Source organism: Oncorhynchus kisutch, linkage group LG8 (genome assembly GCF_002021735.2).
Source record: "Oncorhynchus kisutch isolate 150728-3 linkage group LG8, Okis_V2, whole genome shotgun sequence".
Classification (NCBI taxonomy): domain Eukaryota; kingdom Metazoa; phylum Chordata; class Actinopteri; order Salmoniformes; family Salmonidae; genus Oncorhynchus; species Oncorhynchus kisutch.
This window is the reverse complement of record NC_034181.2, coordinates 8025459-8051373: the sequence shown is the minus strand read 5'-3', so window position 1 is coordinate 8051373 and position 25915 is coordinate 8025459. Positions and strand designations below refer to the sequence as shown.

The 25915-nt window shown below is 41.4% G+C and overlaps 1 protein-coding gene across 1 annotated transcript; it reads left to right on the top strand.

Annotated features, from left to right (window-relative positions):
* Positions 1 to 926: 926 nt before the first annotated feature.
* LOC116374797 (hyphally regulated cell wall protein 3) lies at positions 927 to 25275 on the top strand. The gene is made up of 3 exons (XM_031829616.1): positions 927 to 1031; positions 19537 to 19822; positions 24044 to 25275. Exons 2-3 carry the CDS (start codon positions 19549 to 19551, stop codon positions 24922 to 24924), a joined length of 1155 nt encoding a protein of 384 aa, XP_031685476.1. The 5' UTR covers positions 927 to 1031; positions 19537 to 19548; the 3' UTR covers positions 24925 to 25275.
* Positions 25276 to 25915: the final 640 nt, after the last annotated feature.

Sequence of the window (25915 nt, the reverse complement as noted above, 5' to 3'; positions counted from 1 at the left end):
TGTTGTGCACTGATTGCTTATCAGAATACATATTTCCCTCCTGTGACTCTTGCCACTTGAATGCCCTCAAGAAGAACAGCGATCTTGCATAGAACACACAACAACAAGCCGACAAGGTAAATAGATAAACTATTCCACTATGGGGTTGTCTGTTTTTGTTTAAATAACAATATTATAGTATCACTGGCAAATGACATCCTGAGAAATAAAGTATACGCTTTGAATAACTTTGCCACGCCGCTGTTTGAGTATAGAGCCACGGTGGAGGGCATTATAGACATTTAATTCCCTTCGGAGGGAACATCGGAGTGTCTTCAACAACCATACATGTCAGTTCACGCAGCGTAAGAGAGAACACAATATCTGAGAATACATTTATTTGAGAATATATTTCGTAGAACAGTCTCTGTTAGGCTGTAATCTCCAGACCAGCGGGAACTCCGCTCAGGTGTCTTTTCTGCGCCTGCTGCTTGAGGTCACAGTGCTTAGAAAGCATTTGATGCTGAACGTGATTTCCCTTCTATTCATAACTTCCCTAGACGATCATCTCTGAATTTGTAATCATGTAGATGCTTTGAAACGTTTTCTGTTTTATCTTTCTCAACTTGTATTATTTTATTTGTGAAGTACCTTTCAAATGCATTTGTTGTAAGAAATGTACTATATAAATAACATTAGATTTCAGAAGATTAGGTGCCCATGTAACTGTATAGCTTCCGTCCCTCTCCTCGCCCCAACCTGGGCTCGAACCAGGGACCCTCTGCACACATCAACAACTGAACCACTAAGCATCATTACCCGACTCTCCACAAAAGGGGAACAACTATTTCAAGGTCTCAGAGCGAGTGACGTCACCGATTGAACCGCTTTTAGCGCGCACCCCGCTAACTAGCTGGCCATTTCACATCGGTTACAGACATGATAGGCGTGGCCTGCTTTTTCAATGCGGTTATATTACATAGATTACGGATGAAAGCCAAAGCAAAGAACACCTGTTGAGACTAAAGCATTCTGGTTATAATTTCTTGAAGGTAAGATACCTACTAAAGCACTAACTCGATCTTATTTCGTGGTGTACTATTAGTTAGGCTATACACTGAGTAAAAACACTTTTTAGAATCTCTTTTAAAAACGGTATGAAGACTAATATATAACTTGTATTTTATGGGCTATAATGAACATAGCCAGCTAACCTTTAGGAACATGTTTTTAAAAATATGAACGTATGTAAGCTGTAGATTGTGTGCAAGCCTATATATATATATATATTCAAGTGCGAAAGATAAAACATGGGAAATAGAATATATATATATCGTTCACACTTGAATCTTCTCGTTGTGCCCTTCTTCCGTTTCATTTCGGCCTATTTGTATTTATTTATTTGTATTTATAAATGTTTTGATCGAAGGTTATTGTTATTGGTTGGATAACCTTATCCACTATTATCCTATGTTGGCCCATTTATATTTCCCATGTTTTATAAACGGTACTCCCTGCGCAGAACAGCCGAAGAATTACCACTGGAATCATTGTGGATTTAACGTTGTAGTAGCGGCAGTGGATCATCACGGTTGAGGATTTACATGTAACTGATTACGAAAAGACGGTAACTGTAATCCATTACGTTCCCAGCAACAATATAGTTATCAGATTACAGATAGGATTCATTTTGAAAAACGTTGTGATTACTTCTAAGGTAAATGTTTTATTCAGGAAGGGTTTTTGTGAGAGAGAAAAAGTATTCGACAACTTTCTATTTTGATGACATTAAAATAAGCATTGCAAAAGGTGCAAATGTACATTTGTTCCGACCACAAATCAAAGATCACTATGATGACACACCAAATACGTTTGGTGGAACGCGGGAAAATAACCGGAATAGGCGGGAAAATAACCGGAATAGGCTTTTGTAGGCTACAATCCACAAGCGATGTCTTAGATTCGTGCGATTTATGACATCCAAAGATGATCCAACTTGAATAAATGCTTGGGGTTAAGGAAGACAGCAATGGTGTAGCCTACGTTAGAATTTATTGTTGATATCTAGTCTATGAATCACGCTGCTGCTCTCTGTTACCTATCTGCACCTTATGGATTGTGGTTGTGGATTTCAGTTCACAAATGTATATGTGTATTTTAACCAAATAGTGGTTGAATTGAAGTAGTTTAAGCTGCCTATCAAGCAATGTTTTTGAACCAAACGGAAGCAAACAGAGCAAATAAAGAGTTTCTATTGGACAAATTCAGGAAGGTCCCTCCCCGTTTCGTTCCGTTTGCTTCGGTTTAAAAAACGTTTTGCAACAGAATCGGCGTAATGAATACGCCCCAGTGGATCGAGTGAAACATGCGCTCTTGCTGCAGCTGCGTTATACGGACCCCCTCCTATGGAATAAAAGTTTGAGTTCCTCCCTTATAAACTCCGCTGTGGTATTGTGCCACGAGTGGGGCTTTTATTGCTCAATCTAATTCGTGCTGATTATTATTTATTTTTTTAATCATTAGGCGTAATGGACACATGCTCAAACTCGAGCACTTTTGATAGACTTAAAGAGCTGCAAATTGTCGAGATATCAAACTGTCACCAACAAAAACGGAAACAATAGGCTTACAGCAAGCGCAGCATATTGCATTAATTTTTCACGTGCAAATAACACTTTTCTGTTGTGCTCAAAGCATGCAATTCCATGAGCGCAGCAGTCTTCCATGACAACACAATGATAAACAACATAGTAGTCGAATTAGTCCTTAGTTTTAGGGTTACGCGCAGGTAAAACAATTAGCCTATTCTATATTTATATATTTCCAAGTCCCAGTTGCGTTTCTAGCTTGTATGGTCTTCGTCTTCGAGCCCCCCCCCCCCCAAAAAAAGAAAAAAATCACCATTCTGCACTAACATTTTAATTCAGACATTTGGAACAACACAATTAAATAATCATAACATTTAAAACTATAGAAATATACAAAAATAACACTCAAATATTTAAAAAAGTAGTAACAAAGACAAATAGAAACAAACTGTTGTATATAAATACAGATAAAAGAGAGAATATAATTATTACACTTTACCATATTGCTAACAACAAAAACCATAGAAATAAACCTATATATATCACACAAAGGCACAAATAGAATAACACACTTATAAAGAAGATAACCTGATTATTACAGGATTGCGCTTTAAACAAGAAACACACAAACTAAATTTCACAACTAATTGCATTACTAATTGCATTAGTTAGAAACTCCCCTGCTCCCCCTACCTCGGTCTTTCAGTAGGGAGACCTGAGGTCAACCTTTCCACATGTTGTTACATTACAGCCTTATTCAATGTACACACAATAACCCAATAATAAAGAGAGAACTGGTTTTTAAAAATGTTTTCAAATGTATTAAAAATACTAAAAAACAGAAATACCTTATTTACATAATTATTCAGAGCCTTTGCTATGAGACACGAAATTAAAGCTCAGGTGCATCCTGTTTCCATTCATCATCCTTGAGATGTTTCTTCAACTTGATTGGAGTCCACCTGTGGTAAATTCAATTGATTGGACATGATTTGGAAAGACACACACCTGTCTATATAAGGTCCCACAGTTGACACTGCATGTCAGAGGAAAAACTAAGACATGAGGTCGAAGGAATTGTCCATAAAGGTCCCACACAGGATTGTGTGTCGAGGCACAGATCTGGGGAGGGGTACAAAAACATTTATGCAGCATTGAAGGCCCCCCAAGAACACAGTGGCCTTCATCATTCTTTAATGGAAGAAGCTTTGAACCACCAAGACTCTTCTTAGAGCTGGCCGCCCTGCCAAACTGAGCAATCGGGAGAGAAGGGCATTGGTCAGGGAGATGACCAAGAACCCAATAGTCACTCTGAGAGAGCTCCAGAGTTCCTCTGTGAAGATGGGAGAACCTTCAAGAGGTACAACCATCTCGGCAACACTCCACCAATCAGGCCTTTATGGTAGAGTTTCCAGACGGAAGCCACTCCTCAGTAAAAGGCACATGACAGACTGCTTGGAGTTTGCCAAAAAAATACTTAAACGTCTCTCAGAACATGAGAAACAAGATTCTCTGGTCTGATTGAACTATTTAGCCTGAATGCCAAGCATCAAATCTGGAGGAATCCAGGTGGCAGCACCATGCTTTGGGGATGTTTTTCAGCCGCAGGGACTGGGGGACTAGTCAGGATCGAAGGACAGATGAACAGAGCAAAGTACAGAAAGATCCTTGATGAAAACCTGCTCCCGAGCGCTCAGGACCTCAGACTAGGTTCACCATCAAACTGTCGTGAAAATATTCAGTCAATAATATTCCACAAATACCGGAGAATGTGAGTACAAATAGACTGTATTACCACATAATAAAAGCCAAGCTCGTTCATGAAAACAACTTTCCAGTCTTGACACATACTTCTTATACATTCTTCCTCCTTAAGTCACACAGAGTAACTCCTCTTAATGACTCATCCCCTTCTGGCATTCAGCCACCGTTTTCTGATTGCCTTGCACTCATTTTAGTTAGGTTTCATATTAGGGAAACTGTAGAGCCACACCAATAGTTCAAAAAATACAAACTTGTTCTCCACTAAGACAGGTATGCATGTAGGACCATAGCAACGGTCCATAGATACATTTTACAGACATAACCAGATATGTCATCCTCTGAAAGGAACACCCATGTTCTGGAAAAGTCCCAAGAGGTGTAACCATAGCAACAGTGCATATATATATATATTTTTTTACCAAGTCAGTTAAGAACAAACTCTTATTTTCAATGACGGCCTAGGAACAGTGGGTTAACTGCCTGTTCAGGGGAAGAATGACAGATTTGTACCTTGTCAGCTCGGGGGTTTGAACCTTCCGGTTACTAGTCCAACGCTCTAACCACTAGGCTACCCTGCCGCCCCATTTAATGTACTCTGAGTTAACTCTGGTGCAGAGGATAAGTTCATTAGAGTTAACTGCACCTCAGATTGCTTCCCAAATAAATGCTTCAGAGTTCAAGTAACAGACAGATCTCAACATCAACTGTTCAGAGGAGATTGCGTGAATCAGGCATTCATGGTCGAATTGCTGTAAATAAACCACTACTAAAGGACACCAATAAGAAGAAGAGACTTGCTTGGGCCAAGAAACATGAGCAATGGACATTAGACCTGTAGCAATCTGTCCTTTAGGTTGATGAGTCCAAATTTGAGATTTTTGGTTCCAACCACTGTTTCTTTGTGAGACACAGAATAGGTGAACAGATTATCTCCTTATGTGTGGTTCCCATCGTGAAGCATGGAGGAGGAGGTGTGATCGTGTGGTGGTGCTTTGCTGGTGACACTGTTGGTGATTTATTTAGAATATTTTGATTTGTTTAACACTTTATTGGTTACTACATGATTCCATATTTGTTATTCCATAGTTTTGATGTCTTCACTATTATTCTACAATGTAGAAAATAGTAAAGATAAAGAAAAACCCTTGAAAGAGTAGGTGTGTCCAAACTTTTGACTGGCACTGTATGTAACCAAATAAGAGCATCATTACAACACTAAAATCTAAATTGTGTGCTTCTGTGTGTGTGTTGTGTGGGGGAGAGATACAGAGAGATACAGAGAGAGAGAGAGAGAGAGAGAGAGAGAGAGAGAGAGAGAGAGAGAGAGTTGGAGTTATAATTGAGATTGTGTACAATCCTAGATCTATGATCCGGGGCAAGTCTAATTGGGGAAAAGGGGTTCAGAGGCAGTGAAAGAAATAACGTGACAGTTTGGGCAGGAGATCATCCAGGAGAGAGAGGTCAGCACTTCTCATCCTTAATTAGGACATGCAAATGAAAGAATAGAGAGACAGAGACCAGGGCTGTTACTCTGTGGGTAAAAAGACAGGGGACAAGGGACATATCAAGCTGGTGTTGTGTGTTTATGTGTGTGTGTATACTTACCTCGCTAGAGTTATTCATTCAAACTCAGTGAGCTCTTGGAAGAATGGGGCAGTGTAGGGGTTGAGAACAGCTGGCTTCCTCTGGGCCAACTTGTCATGCACTTTGTCCCCATCCTTCAGGGTTCATCAATATAGTTGATGAAATCAAGTGAGGCATTGAACATATAAAAAGAAGACCGATGCATCTACTTCCAACCCTTGCTAACTAACAGTAGGGTGTTGGAGACCAACTAAAGTGAGACCAATTCAAGACCAAGACCGGAGATAATCGAGTCTGAGTCAAGGCCGAGACCAGGAGGGGACAAGGGCTCTGAGACCGAGTCAAGACCAAGACTAGAAAAATGTGTCCAATTCAAGACCATGATTGTAATTTTGTAAAATCAACACCATAAGAGTTCAAAATGTCCAGTATTTCTGTGTTCATATTTCAGAACAACATATGGATTCTTTAGACATTCAAAATAGTGAAAAAATGCATTCTGGGGGAAAATAGAGCTACTACAAATTATTACTAACCCAAACATAGTGGGGAACAATGGGCCTTCTACGCCTTCAGAGAAGGGCTAAGGATTTATACAAATTATTATTATTATATATTTATATTATTATTTTCAATTTTGTTCTGATTTAATCTTTTCAGTTTTGGTTGGGAAGTGAAGAGAAAAAAAGATGCAATCAGGATTTTTCTTTGCTGGTCTCTGGGGAGATAGATATAGCTAGCTAAGTCAGCCATTTGCTAGGCCATCAGAAGCTAGACAAAATGCATCTGCCATTCAACTGTATTATGGAACATTTTTGGAGTGACAGTGGAATCAACCAATCACATTGACTTAATGGGTGGGACCGTTTTTACAAAAACGTATGGAAACTTCTGTTGGCCTTCAAGAAGGCAGGTCATTGCGCAATAGCGAGCAGTGGTTTTCCCCCACGGTCTAGCTAGCTAGCTTTTGTTGCAGGCTAGTTTGCAGCAGTTGCAGCAGGTCTTATCAAAGAGGACGTTGTTGCTAATTTATTAGCTTCTCCCTTTCCAAGAATAACTTTCAACAATAAGTTAAGTTTCAAATGATCTTAATCTAGTGAATGGAACTATGTTTGTTATTGCAGCGTCACATCCTGTTGTTAGCCATCTCTTTGAAAATAAGTTATGTGTGTGAAACATTGTTGCATTTAAAGTGGAACTGACAGCATTTTAGCAACATGAAATCTTAATTAAAGCGACCACTTAGATATGGTCATTTTCACGTTTTCATATATTCTTAGAATGTTTGGGGAAAACGTATACTAAGGCATTTGGGAGAATTCTATAGCAATATAGAGTGGGATTGTGGCTGTGGTGTTTGGACAATCAATAAACACTGCAGTAAATAAAACCTAATGAAACCATCTGTCTCGTCCAGCACCGGAGTCCACACAGACCGGTGCGCTATAGCCAATCAGAGCTACAGTAGGCCTTTATACAAACAAGCCATTTACAACACGGGGATGACATCATTCAATTTGAACTGGACTGTATGTTTACACGCAGTTGCAACAGGGAGACTTTAGATCATTAGAACGCATTCCATTCGCTAAAAGCGACATTAATTTCTGCAACTATGGAAACACCACAGGAGTCCTCTTACATTTGGGAACTTTACAGTCCTATTGATCAAACAACCATGAAAAGGTAGACTCTCTCTCTCAGTTATGCGCATCAACAACAACAAGATCAACAACTAAAACTAGCCGGTGCAAGATGAAATAAAATCTAACAAAGTAACATTAGATAAACCCTCTCAATCTTCTTTAGTTGGACGTCAAAATTGCACTGATAAACGATGGGGAATTGTAGCCTCCTCGTCCTTCTGCAGCTTACCTGCCAATGCATGCTTGTCCCAACCAAGCACCAAAGCTAACTGGCTAAAGTTGGCTAGCTTGCTAGCTAGCTACTTATAGACATAAATGAGAGAACACCACTCTGAACATTTTACTTGCCGTAGCAGAGCTGGAAGTCGGTCCCTCTCCTTGTTTGGGCGGCGTTCGAAGTCACCGGTCTTCTAGCCATCGTCACTCCACCTTTCATTTTCCATTTGTTTTGTCTTGTTTTCCAGCACACTTGGTTCACATTCCCTCATCAGACTAAATGTATATTACCCTCTGTTTCCCCCATGTCTGTGTGTGGAATTGTTCTTTGTGTAGGGTGTTACGCTACAGGCTGTCTTGCGCTAGGTTTGTTTCCAACCTAGGTTTGTTTGCTTTGTTTAATCCTGTTCATGTTAGCGTGGTTGTGCTTTGTGCTGCCTCGCCTGTGCCTTTGGGCCAGGGTGTATATTAAAGTTCTCCTGTTATCACCCATCTCTGCTCTCCTGCGCCTGACTTCCCGGCAACCAGTCACTCACCCAGTTACAGTTATCTAGAGCATTCTTGACTTACTATTACTTTTTTTTGCCTACGTTTACTGACACCGGCCTTTTTCAGTGAGGTGTGGCGCCTTCGTAAATGCATCAGTTATTCTGCACTCTGGCACACTCAGACAAGAGTACTCTGAAATCGGAGTAGATAGCCAGAAATAATTTGCTAAGAGATATGCTACTTGGATAACAGTCGTACAAGTTCTTGTTAGCTAACCAAATGACACCTGCCTCTCTACCTGTGTATAGCCCACGAAAAACGATATGAGGGGAAAAAGTCAGTAACTCACCCACTCATCCAATGGCCTGACATCCTCCTAGCAGTTAGTTAGCTATCTAGCGAACGTCAGTCACAGTGTTTTTAGCTTGCTACATAAATAGATACGCTAGCCAATTAGCCACGTTATGACTGACTTGTGATCATTTCCCTTCCTAGTATGATTGTATTGATATTCCCAGCATTATTTACATTTCTTAGTTTTTGTCCAGAATATTGAGTAATTGAAACTGAAACAGTGCATCCTGAATGGAGACAGCAAACAATGTACCAGGCCAGCTGGGATTTACAACCTGGTAGTGATATCTTTTGGACTACCAAGAAATATATTGGTGAATTATATTAATCATGCATTGAACTGCATCCATCAATTCTGCCAACAATGCCTTAGTGTACGTCATGGAACGCTGAGTCAAATATAGAACCTATTTCTAAAACCTCTTCTGAAGTTGGTTTTGTAGAATAAACTGGGAATTGTATATTTTTGACTGATATAATGATAATCTGTTTGGTTCATATCTGCAAAGTAGTTAACACGCTGTCAGTTCCACTTTAAACTGTAGGTAATCGATTACTTCACTAACGTGAAATGGGAAGTAATACGTGTACGTTTTGATGGTGAAATGCATTATGTATTTTTATGATTGGGACCTACTGGCTTATTATGTCCGTGTTTATGGACTGCTTATCCTTTAATATCGTGCTGTGTGTGACTGCTGTCTCTCCATCGGCCCTATGCAGTGTGTGACTGCTGTCTCTCCATCGGCCCTATGCAGTGTGTGACTGCTGTCTCTCCATCGGCCCTATGCAGTGTGTGACTGCTGTCTCTCCATCGGCCCTATGCAGTGTGTGACTGCTGTCTCTCCATCGGCCCTATGCAGTGTGTGACTGCTGTCTCTCCATCGGCCCTATGCAGTGTGTGACTGCTGTCTCTCCATCGGCCCTATGCAGTGTGTGACTGCTGTCTCTCCATCGGCCCTATGCAGTGTGTGACTGCTGTCTCTCCATCGGCCCTATGCAGTGGTGTGGTGGTGATTTAACATCATGCTGTGTGTGACTGCTGTCTCTCCATCGTCCCTTTGCAGTGGTGTGGTGGTGATTTAACATCATGCTGTGTGTGACTGTTGTCTCTCCATCGGCCCTATGCAGTGGTGTGGTGGTGATTTAACATCATGCTGTGTGTGACTGCTGTCTCTCCATCGGCCCTATGCAGTGGTGTGGTGGTGATTTAACATCATGCTGTGTGTGACTGCTGTCTCTCCATCGGCCCTATCCAGTGGTGTGGTGGTGATTTAACATCATGCTGTGTGTGACTGCTGTCTTTCCGTCGGCCCTATGCAGGGGAGTAGTGGTGCCTGGAGATTTTGTCAAAAAGTTCCCAAACGGCCCGCCCAGCGAAGGAAAGCCTCCCTGTGGGAAAAATCCTGTTTCTCTATAGATTCTTCTGATTTTCACTCAAAATCACATGTTTCACAGGGTGTCTGTAATGATGCCTCTAGCACTGAGATGCAGAGCCTTAGACTGCTGCCCCACTCGGGATAAGTCCTATACCTCCACTACACTACTTTGATACGCATCAGTAGGCATTAAGAAGTGAGTATACGCAAAGCCCACTGAAAATAAAGTGTTCCTTTGTGTTATTTTACAAAAAAGTGCACTCTCCAACATGTAGCTTGTCTGTGCAGATTAATATAGCTGACGTTGCCACCGGTGTCAGTTTCTTCCTATATATTTCCACACATCTAAGTTCCTGTAGATTGTGAAAACAGGAAGTCACTTACTGCAGTCATACCCACACAACACAAGCCTGTATCAGCAAAATACTAACATATAACAATTCTGTAAGTTAAACAGCATAATAAGTCTAATTAAACAGTATAGTATTAAACTAATATTTACTTTCTCCTACACGAGTGCGCTGGCTGGTATTACGGTTGCTGTCCTTTACAGAATCACCAACCTGTCACATACTGGAGGCCTATAGGTTTGCCATTGTGCAAACATGTCCATAATAGATAAGGGTGTTTTAAGATATTTATGTTTCAACAAATGAGTGTATATATTTGGCTTGTCGAAGCAGTTTTATATGCGCTGACTTTTTTATTTATTTCATTGAACCTTTATTTAACTAGGCAATTCTTATTTTCAATGATGGCCTAGGAACAGTGGGAACAATTGGTTACCTGCTTGTTTAATGGAAGCTGATAATATAGAGTTTTGTTTTTTACTCCGCTGATCCGAGACCTAGTCGAGGCCGAGTAGAAATGTATCTGACACCAAGACAAGACCTTGGCCCAGATTCACAAAAAAGCTTCTTAAGAAAAAAAATAAGAAGTTCATAAGATAGTTTGTAAGTGCAATTCCTCAACAATATCTTAATCAACCAATCAATGAAATTTATTTATACATCTCTTTTTACATCAGTGCTCAACAGAAACTCAGCCTAAAACTCCAAACAGGAAGCAATGCAGATGTAGAAGCACGGTGGCTAGCAAAAACTCCCTAGAAAGGCAGGAAGCTAGGAAGAATCCTAGAGATGAACCAGGCTCTGAGGGGTGGACAGTTCTCTTCTGGCTGTGCCGGGTGGATATTATAAGAGTACATGAACATTTAAGGCCAGATTTTTCTTCAAGATGTTCAAACGTTCATAGATGACTAGCAGGGTCAAATAATAATCACAGTGGTTGTAGAGGGTGCAACTGGTCAGTACTTCAAGAGTAGATGCCAGTTGGCTTTTCATAGCCGATCATTCAGAGGTCGAGACCGTTGAGAGAGAGAGTCAAAAACAGCATGTCCGGGACAAGGTAGCACGTCCGGTGAACAGGTCAGGGTTCTGTGGTGGAATATTCTAATCAAGTGAGAGAAACATTGTAATTTCTTCAAACAATCATCTTAGTTTAATATCGATTTAATTATTGCAATTATGAAGCTGTCGACCGCACAGTCTAATTTGTGTTGCCAAATGTTAACCATAACAGATTTCTTATATAACTGACACAAAAAATGCTTATTCGTGGCTGGTTCCACCCCTCCCATGCAACTTTGGGTTCATCTCCTGGTTATCTACCTCTGGTGTGGTTTTAACACCACCTCGGCTTAGTTTCCCAGATGCCAGGATGATTTTGAGACAATGAAGGATTACGATCTACTTCTCCAGGCTATCTCGGTTACACCCACCACATCTCGGCCAGCTGTAGGTTTTTAGGCTCCTGTCAGTTCACACAGACACAGATGAGGAAGTACTCATCAAAGCTATTCGAAGCATAAAAATTATTATAATATAATCTTGTCATTTTGCTCTCACAGTTCCATAGCCGCAGGCAAAATAGTTGAAACTGGAGCAGCAGCACGACCAGGTGGACTGGGGACAGCCAGGAGTTATCAGGCCAGGTAGTCCTGAGGCATGATCCTAGGTCTCAGGTCCTCCGAGAGTGGAGGGAGAGAGGGAGAGAGAGAGAATTAGAGGGAGCATATTTAAATTCACACTGGACACCAGATAAGACAGGAGAATTACACCAGATATAACAGACTGACCCTAGCCCCTGGCACATAAACTATTGCAGAATAGATACTGGAAACTGGAGACTGAGACAGGGGTGGTTCGGGGGACACTGTGGCCCCATCTGACGATACCCCCGGACAGGGCCAACCAGGCAGGATATAACCCCACTCACTTTGCTAAAGCACCGCACCCACACCACTAGAGAGATATCAACAGACCACCAACTTACTACGCTGAGACAAGGCTGAGTATATAGCCCACCAATAAGCCCAAGGGGGAGCAAAACCGTCTGTGGCTCAACCCACTCATGTGACGCACCCCTCCTAGGGACGGCATTGATGAGCACTAGTAAGCCAGTGGCTCAGCCTCCCGTCAGAGGCAGAGAATCCCAGTGGAGAGAGGGGAACCGGGCCGGGCAGACACAGCAAAGCAGTTCGTTGCTACAGAGCCTTTCCGTTCACCTTCACACTCCTGAGTCAGACTACACTCAATCGTAGGACCTACTGAAGAGATGTGTCTTCAGTAAAGACTTAAAGGTTGAGACCGAGTCTGCTTCTCTCACATGGTTGGGCAGACCATTCCATAAAAATGGAGCTCTATAGGAGAAAGCCCTGCCTCCAGCTGTTTGCTTAGAAATTCTAGGGACAGTAAGGAGGCCTGCGTCATGTGACCGTAGCGTACGTGTAGGTATGTACAGCAGGACCTAATCAGAGAGATAGGAAGGAGTAAGCCCTGTTGTAGGTTAGCAGTAAAACCTTGAAATCAGTCCTAGCCTTAACAGGAAGTCAGTGTAGGGAGGCTAGCACTGGAGTAATATGATACATTTTCTGGGTTCTAGTCAGGATTCTATTTTTCGGCATCATTTTTAGACAAAGATTTGCAACCGAGGACATATGATTTTTTACGTGCTACGCTCTTCAGCACTCAGAGGACCTGTTCTGTGAGCTTGTGTGGTCTACCACTTCGCGGCTGAGCCGTTGTTGCTCCCAGACATTTCCACTTCACAATAACAGCACTTACAGTTGACCGGAGGCAGCTCTAGCAGGGCAGAAATTTGATGAACTGACTTGTTGGTAAGGTGGTATCCTACAACGGTGCCACGTTGAAAGTCACTGAGCTCTTCAGTAAGGCCATTCTACTGCCAATGTTTGTCTATGGAGATTACATGGCTGTGTGCTCAATTTTATACACCTGTCAGGAACGGGTGTGGCTGAAATAGCCAAATCCACTCATTTGAAGGGGGTGTCCACATACTTTTGTACATACAATGTATGTAAAATTAATAAGAGTTATGGTGGCAAAATGACAAAATTACGTTATAATACTGTTATTGCATCAAATGGTTGTTCTATGTAAATAGAATAGGGTTCTTAGAACTCTCGTGTGTGTGTGTGTGTTAACGCTGAAAGCAAATTGACGATATCTTAGGTCATAAACCTAACAAGCTACATTAATTTCATGTGAGGGAAGTTGCTCCGATCTGACTGGAATGAACCAGGGAGAGATGGCTCAAGTTGAGAGGAACCTCGTTTTGGAGGCCAACCCCTGTTTTAAAAATAAACAAAATATTTAACTAGGCAAGTCAGTTAAGAACAAATTCTTATTTACAATGATGGCCTACCGGGGAACAGCGGGTTAACTGCCTTGTTCAGGAGCAGCTCGGGATTTGAGCCAACAACCTTTCAGTTACTGGCCCAACGCACTTATGCTATCTGGCTGGGGGATACTCTTTTCTCTTATTTCAAGTCTCACCTTGTGACCAATTCCACACATCTGTTATTTGTCATGTAGACTAATGGGGTTTATCTATGCCATAGAAAATATCTTGGTATTCTTTGTGTCGGGGCTCTCAACCCGACAGTCAAGAGTGTTGAGTTGACCAGCCTCGTTATCGCAGAGCACTCACATTATTCACTTGTGTGTGTGTGGTATTTACCTGCTTTCCTTATTAATAAGTGAATAAAGATTTTAGTTTTAAGTGTAACTCTGACTTGTGTGATAAGTTTGTCTCTCCTCATTTGATAATAAAGAAATAACCACCACAGAGTTCTGGTCCAATTAGGAGAGGATGTCAAATCATTATTATTCCATGTTTGCCATTATAGCTAAATCCAGAACAGTCTACGCACAGTACTACATTTTTTTTTTTAACCTTTATTTAACCAGGCAAGTCAGTTAAGAACATATTCTTATTTTCAATGACGGCCTGGGAACAATGGGTTAACTGCATGTTCAGGGGCAGAACGACAGATTTGTACCTTGTCAGCTCGGGGGTTTGAACTCGCAACCTTCCGGTTACTAGTCCAACGCTCTAACCACTAGGCTACGCTGCCGCCCCATAGAGCCATGACTCCATGGAACTCTATTCCACAGTACTACATAGAGCCATGACTCCATGGAACTCTATTCCACAGTCCTACATAGAGCCATGACTCCATGGAACTCTATTCCACAGTCCTACATAGAGCCATGACTCCATGGAACTTTATTCCACAGTACTACATAGAGCCATGACTCCATGGAACTCTATTCCACAGTCCTACATAGAGCCATGACTCCATGGAACTCTATTCCACAGTCCTACATAGAGCCATGACTCCATGGAACTCTATTCCACAGTCCTACATAGAGCCATGACTCCATGGAACTCTATTCCACAGTACTACATAGAGCCATGACTCCATGGAACTCTATTCCACAGTACTACATAGAGCCATGACTCCATGGAACTCTATTCCACAGTACTACATAGAGCCATGACTCCATGGAACTCTATTCCACAGTACTACATAGAGCCATGACTACATGGAACTCTATTCCACAGTACTACATAGAGCCATGACTCCATGGAACTCTATTCCACAGTACTACATAGAGCCATGACTCCATGGAACTCTATTCCACAGTACTACATAGAGCCATGACTCCATGGAACTCTATTCCACAGTACTACATAGATCCATGACTCCATGGAACTCAATTCCACAGTCCTACATAGAGCCATGACTCCATGGAACTCTATTCCACAGTCCTACATAGAGCCATGACTCCATGGAACTCTATTCCACAGTCCTACATAGAGACATGACTCCATGGAACTCTATTCCACAGTACTACATAGAGCCATGACTCCATGGAACTCTATTCCACAGTACTACATAGAGCCATGACTCCATGGAACTCTATTCCACAGTACTACATAGAGCCATGACTCCATGGAACTCTATTCCACAGTACTACATAGATCCATGACTCCATGGAACTCTATTCCACAGTCCTACATAGAGCCATGACTCCATGGAACTTTATTCCACAGTACTACATAGAGCCATGACTCCATGGAACTCTATTCCACAGTCCTACATAGAGCCATGACTCCATGGAACTCTATTCCACAGTACTACATAGAGCCATGACTCCATGGAACTCTATTCCACAGTACTACATAGAGCCATGACTACATGGAACTCTATTCCACATCAGGTAACTGATGCAGCCGTAAAATTAGATTTTAAAAACAGATTAAAAAAATACTTTACGGAACAGCGGGGACTGTGAAGAGACACACACACACACACACACACAGGTACAGACACACACACATGCTAACACATGCACTCTACACACATACATTATTATATTGTTGTATGGAGGTATTATACATTTTGTATGATGTACTGTTTATTCTTTTGTTTTATGCGTGATGTTAGTGCCTTAATGTGTTTAAACCAAGGGGAATTGGGGAAGTGGGTGTTGAATAACTTTCTTTATGAAATATGAGTATGTAAGTATGTCATTGTTTTATTTGTTCACTCAGGTTCCCTTTATCTAATATTAGGTTTTGGTTGAAGATCTGATAAGGTGCAGTATCAACAACATGCAGAATGAGAAAGGGGTCAATACTTTTGCATAGCTCTGTATATCTGCCCCATTGCATTTTTTGCTGATGCACACCAGGCTACTTGGCCTCTCTCCAATTTCTAATCTGTTAAAAGCTAGACACCTTCATCGAAACAATAACCGAAGTGGCCACCCCACCTCTGTTTTGGTAAGAAAATGAGGGATGGGCCTGGAGAAATGTAAACACTAAAATTCATAGACAGAACTATGGGTGCAAGGACTGACCATCCACGATATCCAAATTGTAGTTTTAACCATGTTTTGAGGCTATACAATGGTTGTTTGCATGTACAACATTTACAAACATTGGAGTAAAACAAGCTTAAATATTGGGTTCTGATGGACTACGACAGTTGAACTAAGCTCACGAAACATTTATCATGTATATTCTTTATTTTTAAGTCTATCAAAGTGTGCAAGTTTCAACGTGTCAGTTAGGACTATGGATAAAAAGTATATATATATATATATATATATATATATCAGCATGAATTACATTAAATATTATATATACATATGTAAAAGATTGCGGTCCAAACTTGTTCACAATACCAGGGAGGAATGGGATTTGATGTAAAATATATCACTAGCCACTTTAAACAATGCTACTTAATATAATGTTTACATACCCTACATTATTCATCTCATATGTCTACTTATATACTGTACTCTATATCATCTACTGCATCTTTATGTAATACATGTATCACTAGCCATTTTGAACTATGCCACTTTGTTTACATACTCATCTCATATGTATATACTGTACTCGATACCATCTACTGTATCTTGCCTATGGCGCTCTGTACCATCACTCATTCATATATTTTTATGTACATATTATACATCCCTTTACACTTGTGTATAAGGTAGTAGTTTTGGAATTGTTAGGTTAGATTACTCGTTGGTTATTACTGCATTGTCGGAACTAGAAGCACAAGCATTTCGCTACACTCACATTAACATCTGCTAACCATGTGTATGTGACAAATAAAATTGGATTTGATTTGAGTTTAGAAGAGTAGAAGTCCCTCGAACGTTTATTCCAAAGGATCCACACTCTGCAGCTGTAACAGATGAATATGTACTCTCCATGCGTTGTGTTTTCTCCAAATAAATCTCTTCGGCCAGTGGTCCCAGTTGAGCATTTGTTGAAACAGCACGTTAGTTGTGCAGGGCTGAACGCTATTGATGGCTGTTGATGGCAAAATCTGTAGCATGAAGACAACTGTGTTAGCAGTGGCTTATGTGACCATTACATCGGTGCATGCTAGCTAACACACTTATTTTATTATTTATTTTATTTTTTCCACCTTTATTTAACCAGGTAGGCTAGTTGAGAACAAGTTCTCATTTGCAACTGCGACCTGGCCAAGATAAAGCATAGCAGTGTGAACAGACAACACAGAGTTACACATGGAGTAAAAAATTTGCAAGTCAATAACACAGTAGGAAAAAAAAGAGAGTCTATATACATTGTGTGCAAAAGGCATGAGGAGGTAGGCGAATAATTACAATTTTGCAGATTAACACTGGAGTGATGAATGATCAGATGGTCATGTACAGGTAGATATATTGGTGTGCAAAAGAGCAGAAAAGTAAATAAATAAAAACAGTATGGGGATGAGGTAGGTAAAAATGGGTGGGCTATTTACCGATAGACTATGTACAGCTGCAGCGATCGGTTAGCTGCTCAGATAGCAGATGTTTGAAGTTGGTGAGGGAGATAAAAGTCTCCAATTTACAGCAATCATATGCCAAAGCACATCCCAGAAAGCCCCTCAATCCCTAACAGGTACCATATACCCACACATGTATAAATCAGTAACGTACAGCAAACTTGTACACATTGTAAAATAGACAACAGTATTCAAAACGTGACCTACCCCTTGCATCACATTTTCATACTGGGGAGACCTGACATTCGCGATCTCCCCCTATCTGCAAGCGGGGCCAATCACAACACACCTTATTGTCACCAGAGTTCAACTAACCAATAAGAATGCTTGAACATTAAATACACATTTCTTTAGAGGCACGTGGAAACATAACCAACCCTGTTACACAGCTGTTGGCAAGAGCACATTTTTCACTGGCTGTCCACTGGTCGCAATAACAACGATAGATGGGCAACTCAATAAACTTCTTTAATTCACCCATTATTGGGTTAAAAAACACATATACGTTTGTCAACAACCATCCATATACGTTTGTCAACAACCATTCATATATGTTTGTCAACAACCACCCATATATGTTTGTCAACAACCACCCATATATGTTTGTCAACAACCACCCATACGTTTGTCAACAACCACCCATACGTTTGCCAACAACCACCCATATATGTTTGTCAACACCCACCCATACGTTTGTCAACAACCATCCATATATGTTTGTCAACAACCATCCATATATGTTTGTCAACAACCATCCATATACATTTGTCAACAACCACCCATATATGTTTGTCAACAACCATCCATATATGTTTGTCAACAACCATCCATACGTTTGTCAACAACCACCCATATATGTTTGTCAACAACCATCCATATATGTTTGTCACCAACCACCCATATACGTTTGTCAACAACAATCCATATATGTTTGTCAACAACCATCCATATATGTTTGTCAACAACCACCCATACGTTTGTCAACAGCCACCCATATCCGTTTGTCAACAGCCACCCATATACGTTTGTCAACAGCAACAACAACCACGGTCCCGTAAGATGCAGATAACAAAATGATACACCTTCCTAGGATTCTAGCTTTAAATAACGGTATAAAAACAACTATCTAGTCTAACTCGTATTTCATGAACTGTACTTAACATAATTAACATAATTAGCACAATTAACATAATTAGCACAATTGGCACAATTAACATAATTAACACAATTAGCATAATTAACATAATTAACATAGCCTGCTAACTTGGAGGAAAAAGTTGATGTTGTAATGCCGGGCTGTTCCTGAAGCATAGGCTTACCCTAGTACCACGCCAACATGGCCGTCTTCACAACTTCTCGGTCGGACTAATTGCGTTGATTTAATTTGTATTCCTCATTGCACTGCTTTCCTCGAAAACCATTGCTTAGATGCGGTGTCCAGAGCATAATAGAGTAACGAGTCAGAGTACCCCTGCTGCCTAATTTGGGCAGCCTTCCGCACCTCAGTGTGTTGTTGATTTCCGCCATTAGAGGGCACACATTTCAGCTAAATGTTCCCATGTGGCTTATTGTTCCCTTGTTACAACTCGTATTGTATTAAACCTGATTTATTTTAGCCTACCTTCTGTTGTGCTTTCTATACCTGAGTTTCCCCTATTACAGACAGATGCATTGACAGTCATTGGACCACTGTACCTCCCTCCCAAATTCACATGGTGTCAATGGTACATGATAAAGTTTCACACTTTCAACCAAGCCCTTACTCAGGCTGTTAGTACTGCAGTGATCATTATTATTCTACAGATGAAAAGGGAGTTGATGATATAGGTTTCTGATTCTTTTGTCCATGGCAGTGATCATCAACAATGGAGCAGGTGTTGGTCAACATTCTGGATGAGGTGACGAGTGACGAGATGAAGAGATTTCAGTGGCTCCTGATCAGGCACCAGAGGCGTGGCTATGATCCCATCAAAAAAAGCGAGTTGGATCGCAACACAAGCAGGGAGAATACCGTGGAGCTGATGGTGAATAAATACAAAGAGAATGGAGCTCTGGGCGTCACAATTAATATCCTGAAGAACATGAACCAGAATACACTTGCTCACGAGTTGAAGACAAAAGCAAACATTCTCAAAAGAGGTAATACAGAATTACAGGTCATAGACACCTATGATGAAAATGACAGCTGAACATGACTGCCACGTTATACTGGGAGCGGAACATAGACAGGAACACGCAGCCTCTTTAACATGTGTATGTACAGGTTATTAAATTATTGGCGCCCTGTTCAATACCTTTCAATACTTCACCTTGCGAGAATAACGGCACTTCTGAAATGTTTTATTGAGATCGGAGAACACATTGGGAGAGATCTTAGACCGTTCCTCCGTAGATAATATTTCCAGATCAGTGATGTTCTTCATCTGCGTTTAAGGACGTGCCCCTCTTCAGTTCAAACCACATGTTTTCAATGAGGTTCAAGTCCGGAGACTGAGATGACAATTTCAAAATACTGATTTTGTGGTCAATTAACCATTTTCTTAATAAATATATATAGATATATATAAAATATAAAGCTGCCAGGAGAGGATGTCATTTTTATGGGCAGAGGCAACTCATTCCACTACAAGACAGTACCTTTCCCACCATTACTCCTGAACCTGTATAAGCACACATTAGCAACACCTGATCTGGTGCTGTGATTGTGTCCATTCCTAACACGGGGAAAGTAATTGGTTAGATATCTGGGCACAGAACCGTAAATAATCGTGTAAACCAAACCCAGTCTAATGTGGGACACCTAAGCCTCAAGTAGTTACTAACTGAGGTTTTAATAGTCAGGATCTCAACCCCTAACTGCACTCTGATTTCAGAGGATCTACACATTTTACACTACCAGTCAAAAGGTTTAGAACACCTACTCATTCAAGGGTTTTTCTTTTTTTTATATACTATTTTCTACATTGTAGAATAATAGTGAAGACATCAAAACAATGAAATAACACATATGGAGTCATGTAGTAACCAAAAAAAAGTGTTAAAGAAAATCAAAATATATGTTTTTGGATTTCTTCAAATAGCCACCCTTTGCCTGGATGACAGCTTTGCACACTCTTGGCATTCTCTCAACCAGCTTCATGAGGTAGTTACCTGGAATGCATTTCAATGAACAGGTGTGCCTTGTTAAAGGTTCATTTGTGGAATTTATTTCCATCTTAATGCGTTTGAGCCAATTAGTTGTGCTGTGACAAGGTAGGGGGGTATACAGAAGATAGCCCTATTTGGTAAAAGACCAAGTCCATATTATAGCATGACCAGCTCAAATAAGCAAAGAGAAATGACAGTCCATCATTACTTTAAGACATGAAGGTCAGTCAATATGGAAAATTTCAAGAACTTTGAAAGTTTCTTCAAGTGCAGTCGCAAAAACCATCAAACGCTACGATGAAGGACCGCCACGGGAATGGAAGACCCAGAGTTACCTCTGCTGCAGAGGATAAGTTCATTAGAGTTGAATTTTGCATTTCGCTACACTACAAGCATTTCGCTACACTTGCATTAACATCTGCTAACCATGTGTATGTGACAAATTTAATTTTGATTTGATTTGAGTTACCAGCCTCAGAAATTGCAGCCCAATTAAATGCGTCACAGAGTTAAAGTAACAGAGACATCTCAACTAGAGGTCGACTGAATATGATTTTTCAACACCAATACCAATTATTGGAGAACCAAAAAAAGCAGATACCAATTAATCGGTCGATTTTTATATAATTGTAATAATGACAATTATAACAATACTGAATGAACAATGAACACTTTTATTTTAACTTAATATAATACATAAATAAAATGTGTTTAGTCTCAAATAAATCATGAAACATGGTTTAAATAATGAAAAAACACAGTGTTGGAGATGAAAGTAAAAGTGCAATATGTGCCAAGTAAAAAGCTAACGTTTAAGTTCCTTGCTCAGAACATATGAAAGCTGGTAGTTCAATATTCCCAGTTCTTCAATATTCCCCGTTAAGAAGTTTTAGGTTGTAGTTATTATAGGAATTATGACGTGTCGACTATTTCTCTCTATACCATTTGTATTTCATATACCTTTGACTATTGGATGTTCTAATAGGCACTTTAGTATTGCCAGCCTAATCCCAGGAGTTGATAGGCTTGAAGTCATAAACAGCGCTGTGCTTCAAGCATTGCTAAGAGCTGCTTGCAAACTCAGTAAAGTGTTGTTTGAATGAATGCTTATGAGCCTGCTGCTGTCTACCACCGCTCAGTCAGACTGCTCTATCAAATATCAAATCATAGACTTAATTATAATATACTAAACCTAAACACAGAAATACGACCCTTTGGTCATTAATATGGTCAAATCTGGAAACTATCATTTCGAAAACAAAATGTTTATTCTTTCAGTGAAATACGGAACCGTTCTGTATTTTATTGAACGGGCGGCAACCCTAAGTCTAAATATTGCTGTTACATTGCACAACCTTCAATGTTATGTCATAATTATGTAAATTTCTGGCAAATTAGTTCGTAACGAGCCAGGTGGCCCAAACTGTTAAATACACCCTGACTCTGCGTGCAATGAATGCAAGAGAAGTGACACAATTTCCCTAGTTAATATTGCCTGGTAACATTAATTTATTTTAACTAAATATGCAGGTTTAAAAAATATATACTTCTGTGTATTGATTTAAAGAAAGGCATTGATGTTTATGACTAGGTACATTCGTGCAACGATTGTGCTTTTTTCGTGAATGCGCTTTTGTTAATTAAAACATCACCCGTTTGGCAAAGTAGGCTGTGATTTGATGATAAATTAACAGGCATTGCATTGATCATATGCAACACAGGACAAGCAAGTTAACCTGGTAATATCATCAACTATGTGTAGTTGACTAGTGATTATGTGAAGATGGATTGTTTATAAGATAAGTTTAATGCTAGCTAGCAATTTACCTTGGCTCCTTGCTGTAACTCGTGTAACAGGTGGTCAGCCTGCCATACAGTTTCCTGGTGGAATGCAATGAAATCGGCCATAATCGGCATCCAAAAATGCTGATTACCGATTGTTATGAAAACTTGAAATCGTCCCCAATTAATCGGCCATGCTGATTAATCGGTCAACCTCTAATCTCAACATCAACTGTTCAGAGGAGACTGTGTGAATCAGGCCTTCATGGTCGAATTGCTGCAAAGAAACCAATACTAAAGGACACCAATAAGAAGAAGAGACTTGTTTGGGCCAAGAAACACGAGCAATGGACATTAGACCGGAAATTTGTCCTTTAGTCTGGAGTCCAAATTCCAGATTTTTGGTTGCCGTGTCTTTGCGAGACGCGGTGTGGGTGAACGGATGATCTGTGTATTTCCCACTGTGAAGCATGGAGGAGGAGGTGTTATGGGGTAGGGCTGGTTTGCTGGTGACACTGTATGTGATACTGTCTGACACTTAACCAGCATGGCTACCACAGCGATACGCCATCCCATCTGGTTTGTGCTTAGTGGGATTATCATTTATTTTTCAACAGGACAATGACCCAAAACACACCTCCAGGCTGTATAAGGGCTATTTTACCAAGAAGGAGAGTGATGGAGTGCTGCATCAGATGACCTGGCCTCCACAATCCCCGACCTCAACCAAATTGAGATGGTTTGGGATGAGTCGGACCGCAGAGTTATGGAAAAGCAGCTAACAGCATATGTGGGAACTCCTTCAAGACTGTTGGAAAAGCATTTTAGGTGAAGCTGGTTGAGATAATGCCAAGAGTGTGCAAAGTTATCATCACGGAAAAGGGTGGCTATTTGAATAATCTCAAATATAAAATACATTTTGATTTTCTTGAACACTTTTTTTGGTTACTACATGACTCCATGTGTTATTTCATAGTTTTGATGTCTTCACTATTATGCTACAATCTAAAAATGTAAAAATGAAGAAAAACCCTTGAATGAGTAGGTGTTCTAAAACTAGTGACTGGCACTGTAGGTCTGGACCCAAAAATAATGATCCGTTTGTACAGAGATAGCTTATTATCTCCTCCACCACTGGCTCCCTACCTGACAAGTAGGATTTTACCCAGCCTAGAGGGATTCTGCTTAACCTCAGTGCCTCCAGTTTGGAGATTAGGAGACAGTGGTTAGCTGTATCAACGGCCTTCTGTAGGTCAAGCAGTACCATTCTACAGAGATTTCCCTCATCAATCTCTTTCCTGATGAAGTCAGTCAATTAAAGTAGACATGACTCAGTGGTGTAAGTTTTTCTAAACTCTGACTGAAAATCATGCATCAGATTTTATTTGTTAACATATTCATAAATCTGCTCATATACAACTCTCTTGCCAGCGCAAAACGGCACTGCAAAGGTGAGCACTGCGGCGAAGAGCACTGTGGCGAAGGGTACTACAAAGGAGACACCAGCGGTGAAGAGCACTGCAAAGGAGACACCAGCGCAAAACGGCACTGCAAAGGTGAGCACTGCGGCGAAGAGCACTGTGGCGAAAGGTACTACAAAGGAGACACCAGCGGTGAAGAGCACTGCAAAGGAGACACCAGCGCAAAACGGCACTGCAAAGGTGAGCACTGCGGCGAAGAGTACTGTGGCGAAGGGTACTACAAAGGAGACACCAGCAGTGAAGAGCACTGCAAAGGAGACACCAGCGGTGAAGAGCACTGCAAAGGAGAGCACTGCCACTGTGGTGGAGAGCACTACGAAGGAGAGCATTGTAGCGAAGGGCACTACAAAGGAGAGCACTGTGGCAAAGAGCACTGCAAAGGAGAGCACTGCGGCGAAGAGTACTGCAAAGGAGACACCAGCGGTGAAGAGCACTGCAAAGGAGAGCACTGCGGCGAAGAGTACTGCAAAGGAGAGCACTGCAAAGGAGAGCACTGCGGCGAAGAGTACTGCAAAGGAGACACCAGCGGTGAAGAGCACTGCAAAGGAGAGCACTGCGGCGAAGAGTACTGCAAAGGAGACACCAGCGGTGAAGAGCACTGCAAAGGAGAGCACTGCGGCGAAGAGCACTGCAAAGGAGAGCACCGCCAATGTGGTGAAGAGACCTGCAAAGGAGACACCGGCGGCAAAGAGCCCTGCAAAGGAGAGCACCGTGGCGAAGAACACTGCAAAGGAGGACACTACCACTGCAAAGGAGACACCAGTGGTGAAGAGACCTGCAAAGAAGAGCACTGCAAAGGAGAGCACTGCCAAAGGCACTTGCAAAAACTGAGCCGTTCTAGATCAAGAGGATGGGCCAATATGGTATACTTTATTTAGGTCCATTTACTTGTCAAAGACCAGTTAACAATTGAGGAGGATTGTAAAACTATTTTCTACCCACACACTGACTGGACTCTACCCACACACTCACTGGACTCTACTCACACACTCACTGGACTCTACCCAAACACACACTGGGCTCTACCCACACACTCACGGGACTCTACTCATACACTCACTGGAATCTACCCAAACACACACTTGACTCTACCCACACACTCACCGGACTCTACCCACACACTCACTGGACTCTACCCACACACTCACTGGACTCTACCCACACACTGACTGGACTCTACCCACACACTCACTGGACTCTACTCACACACTCACTGGACTCTACCCAAACACACACTGGGCTCTACCCACACACTCACGGGACTCCACTCATACACTCACTGGACTCTACCCAAACACACACTGGGCTCTACCCACACACTCACGGGACTCTACTCACACACTGACTGGACTCTACCCACACACTCATTGGACTCTAATCACATACTCGCTGGACTCTAACCGCACACTGACTGGACTCTACCCACACACTGACTGGACTCTACCCACACACTCACTGGACTCTACCCACACACTCACTGGACTCTACCCACACACTGACTGGACTCTACCCACACACTGACTGGACTCTACCCACACACTGACTGGACTCTACCCACACACTCACTGGACTCTACTCACACACACACTGGACTCTACCCAAACACACACTGGGCTCTACCCACACACTCACGGGACTCTACTCATACACTCACTGGAATCTACCCAAACACACACTTGACTCTACCCACACACTCACCGGACTCTACCCACACACTCACTGGACTCTACCCACACACTCACTGGACTCTACCCACACACTGACTGGACTCTACCCACACACTCACTGGACTCTACTCACACACTCACTGGACTCTACCCAC

Coding starts and splice junctions, on each gene's coding strand:
- LOC116374797 (XM_031829616.1), top strand. CDS start 19,549: ATGGAGCAGGTGTTGGTCAACATTCTGGATGAGGTGACGAGTGACGAG. Junction 19,823..24,043: donor AGCAAACATTCTCAAAAGAG/GTAATACAGAAT, acceptor CTCTCTTGCCAG/CGCAAAACGGCACTGCAAAG.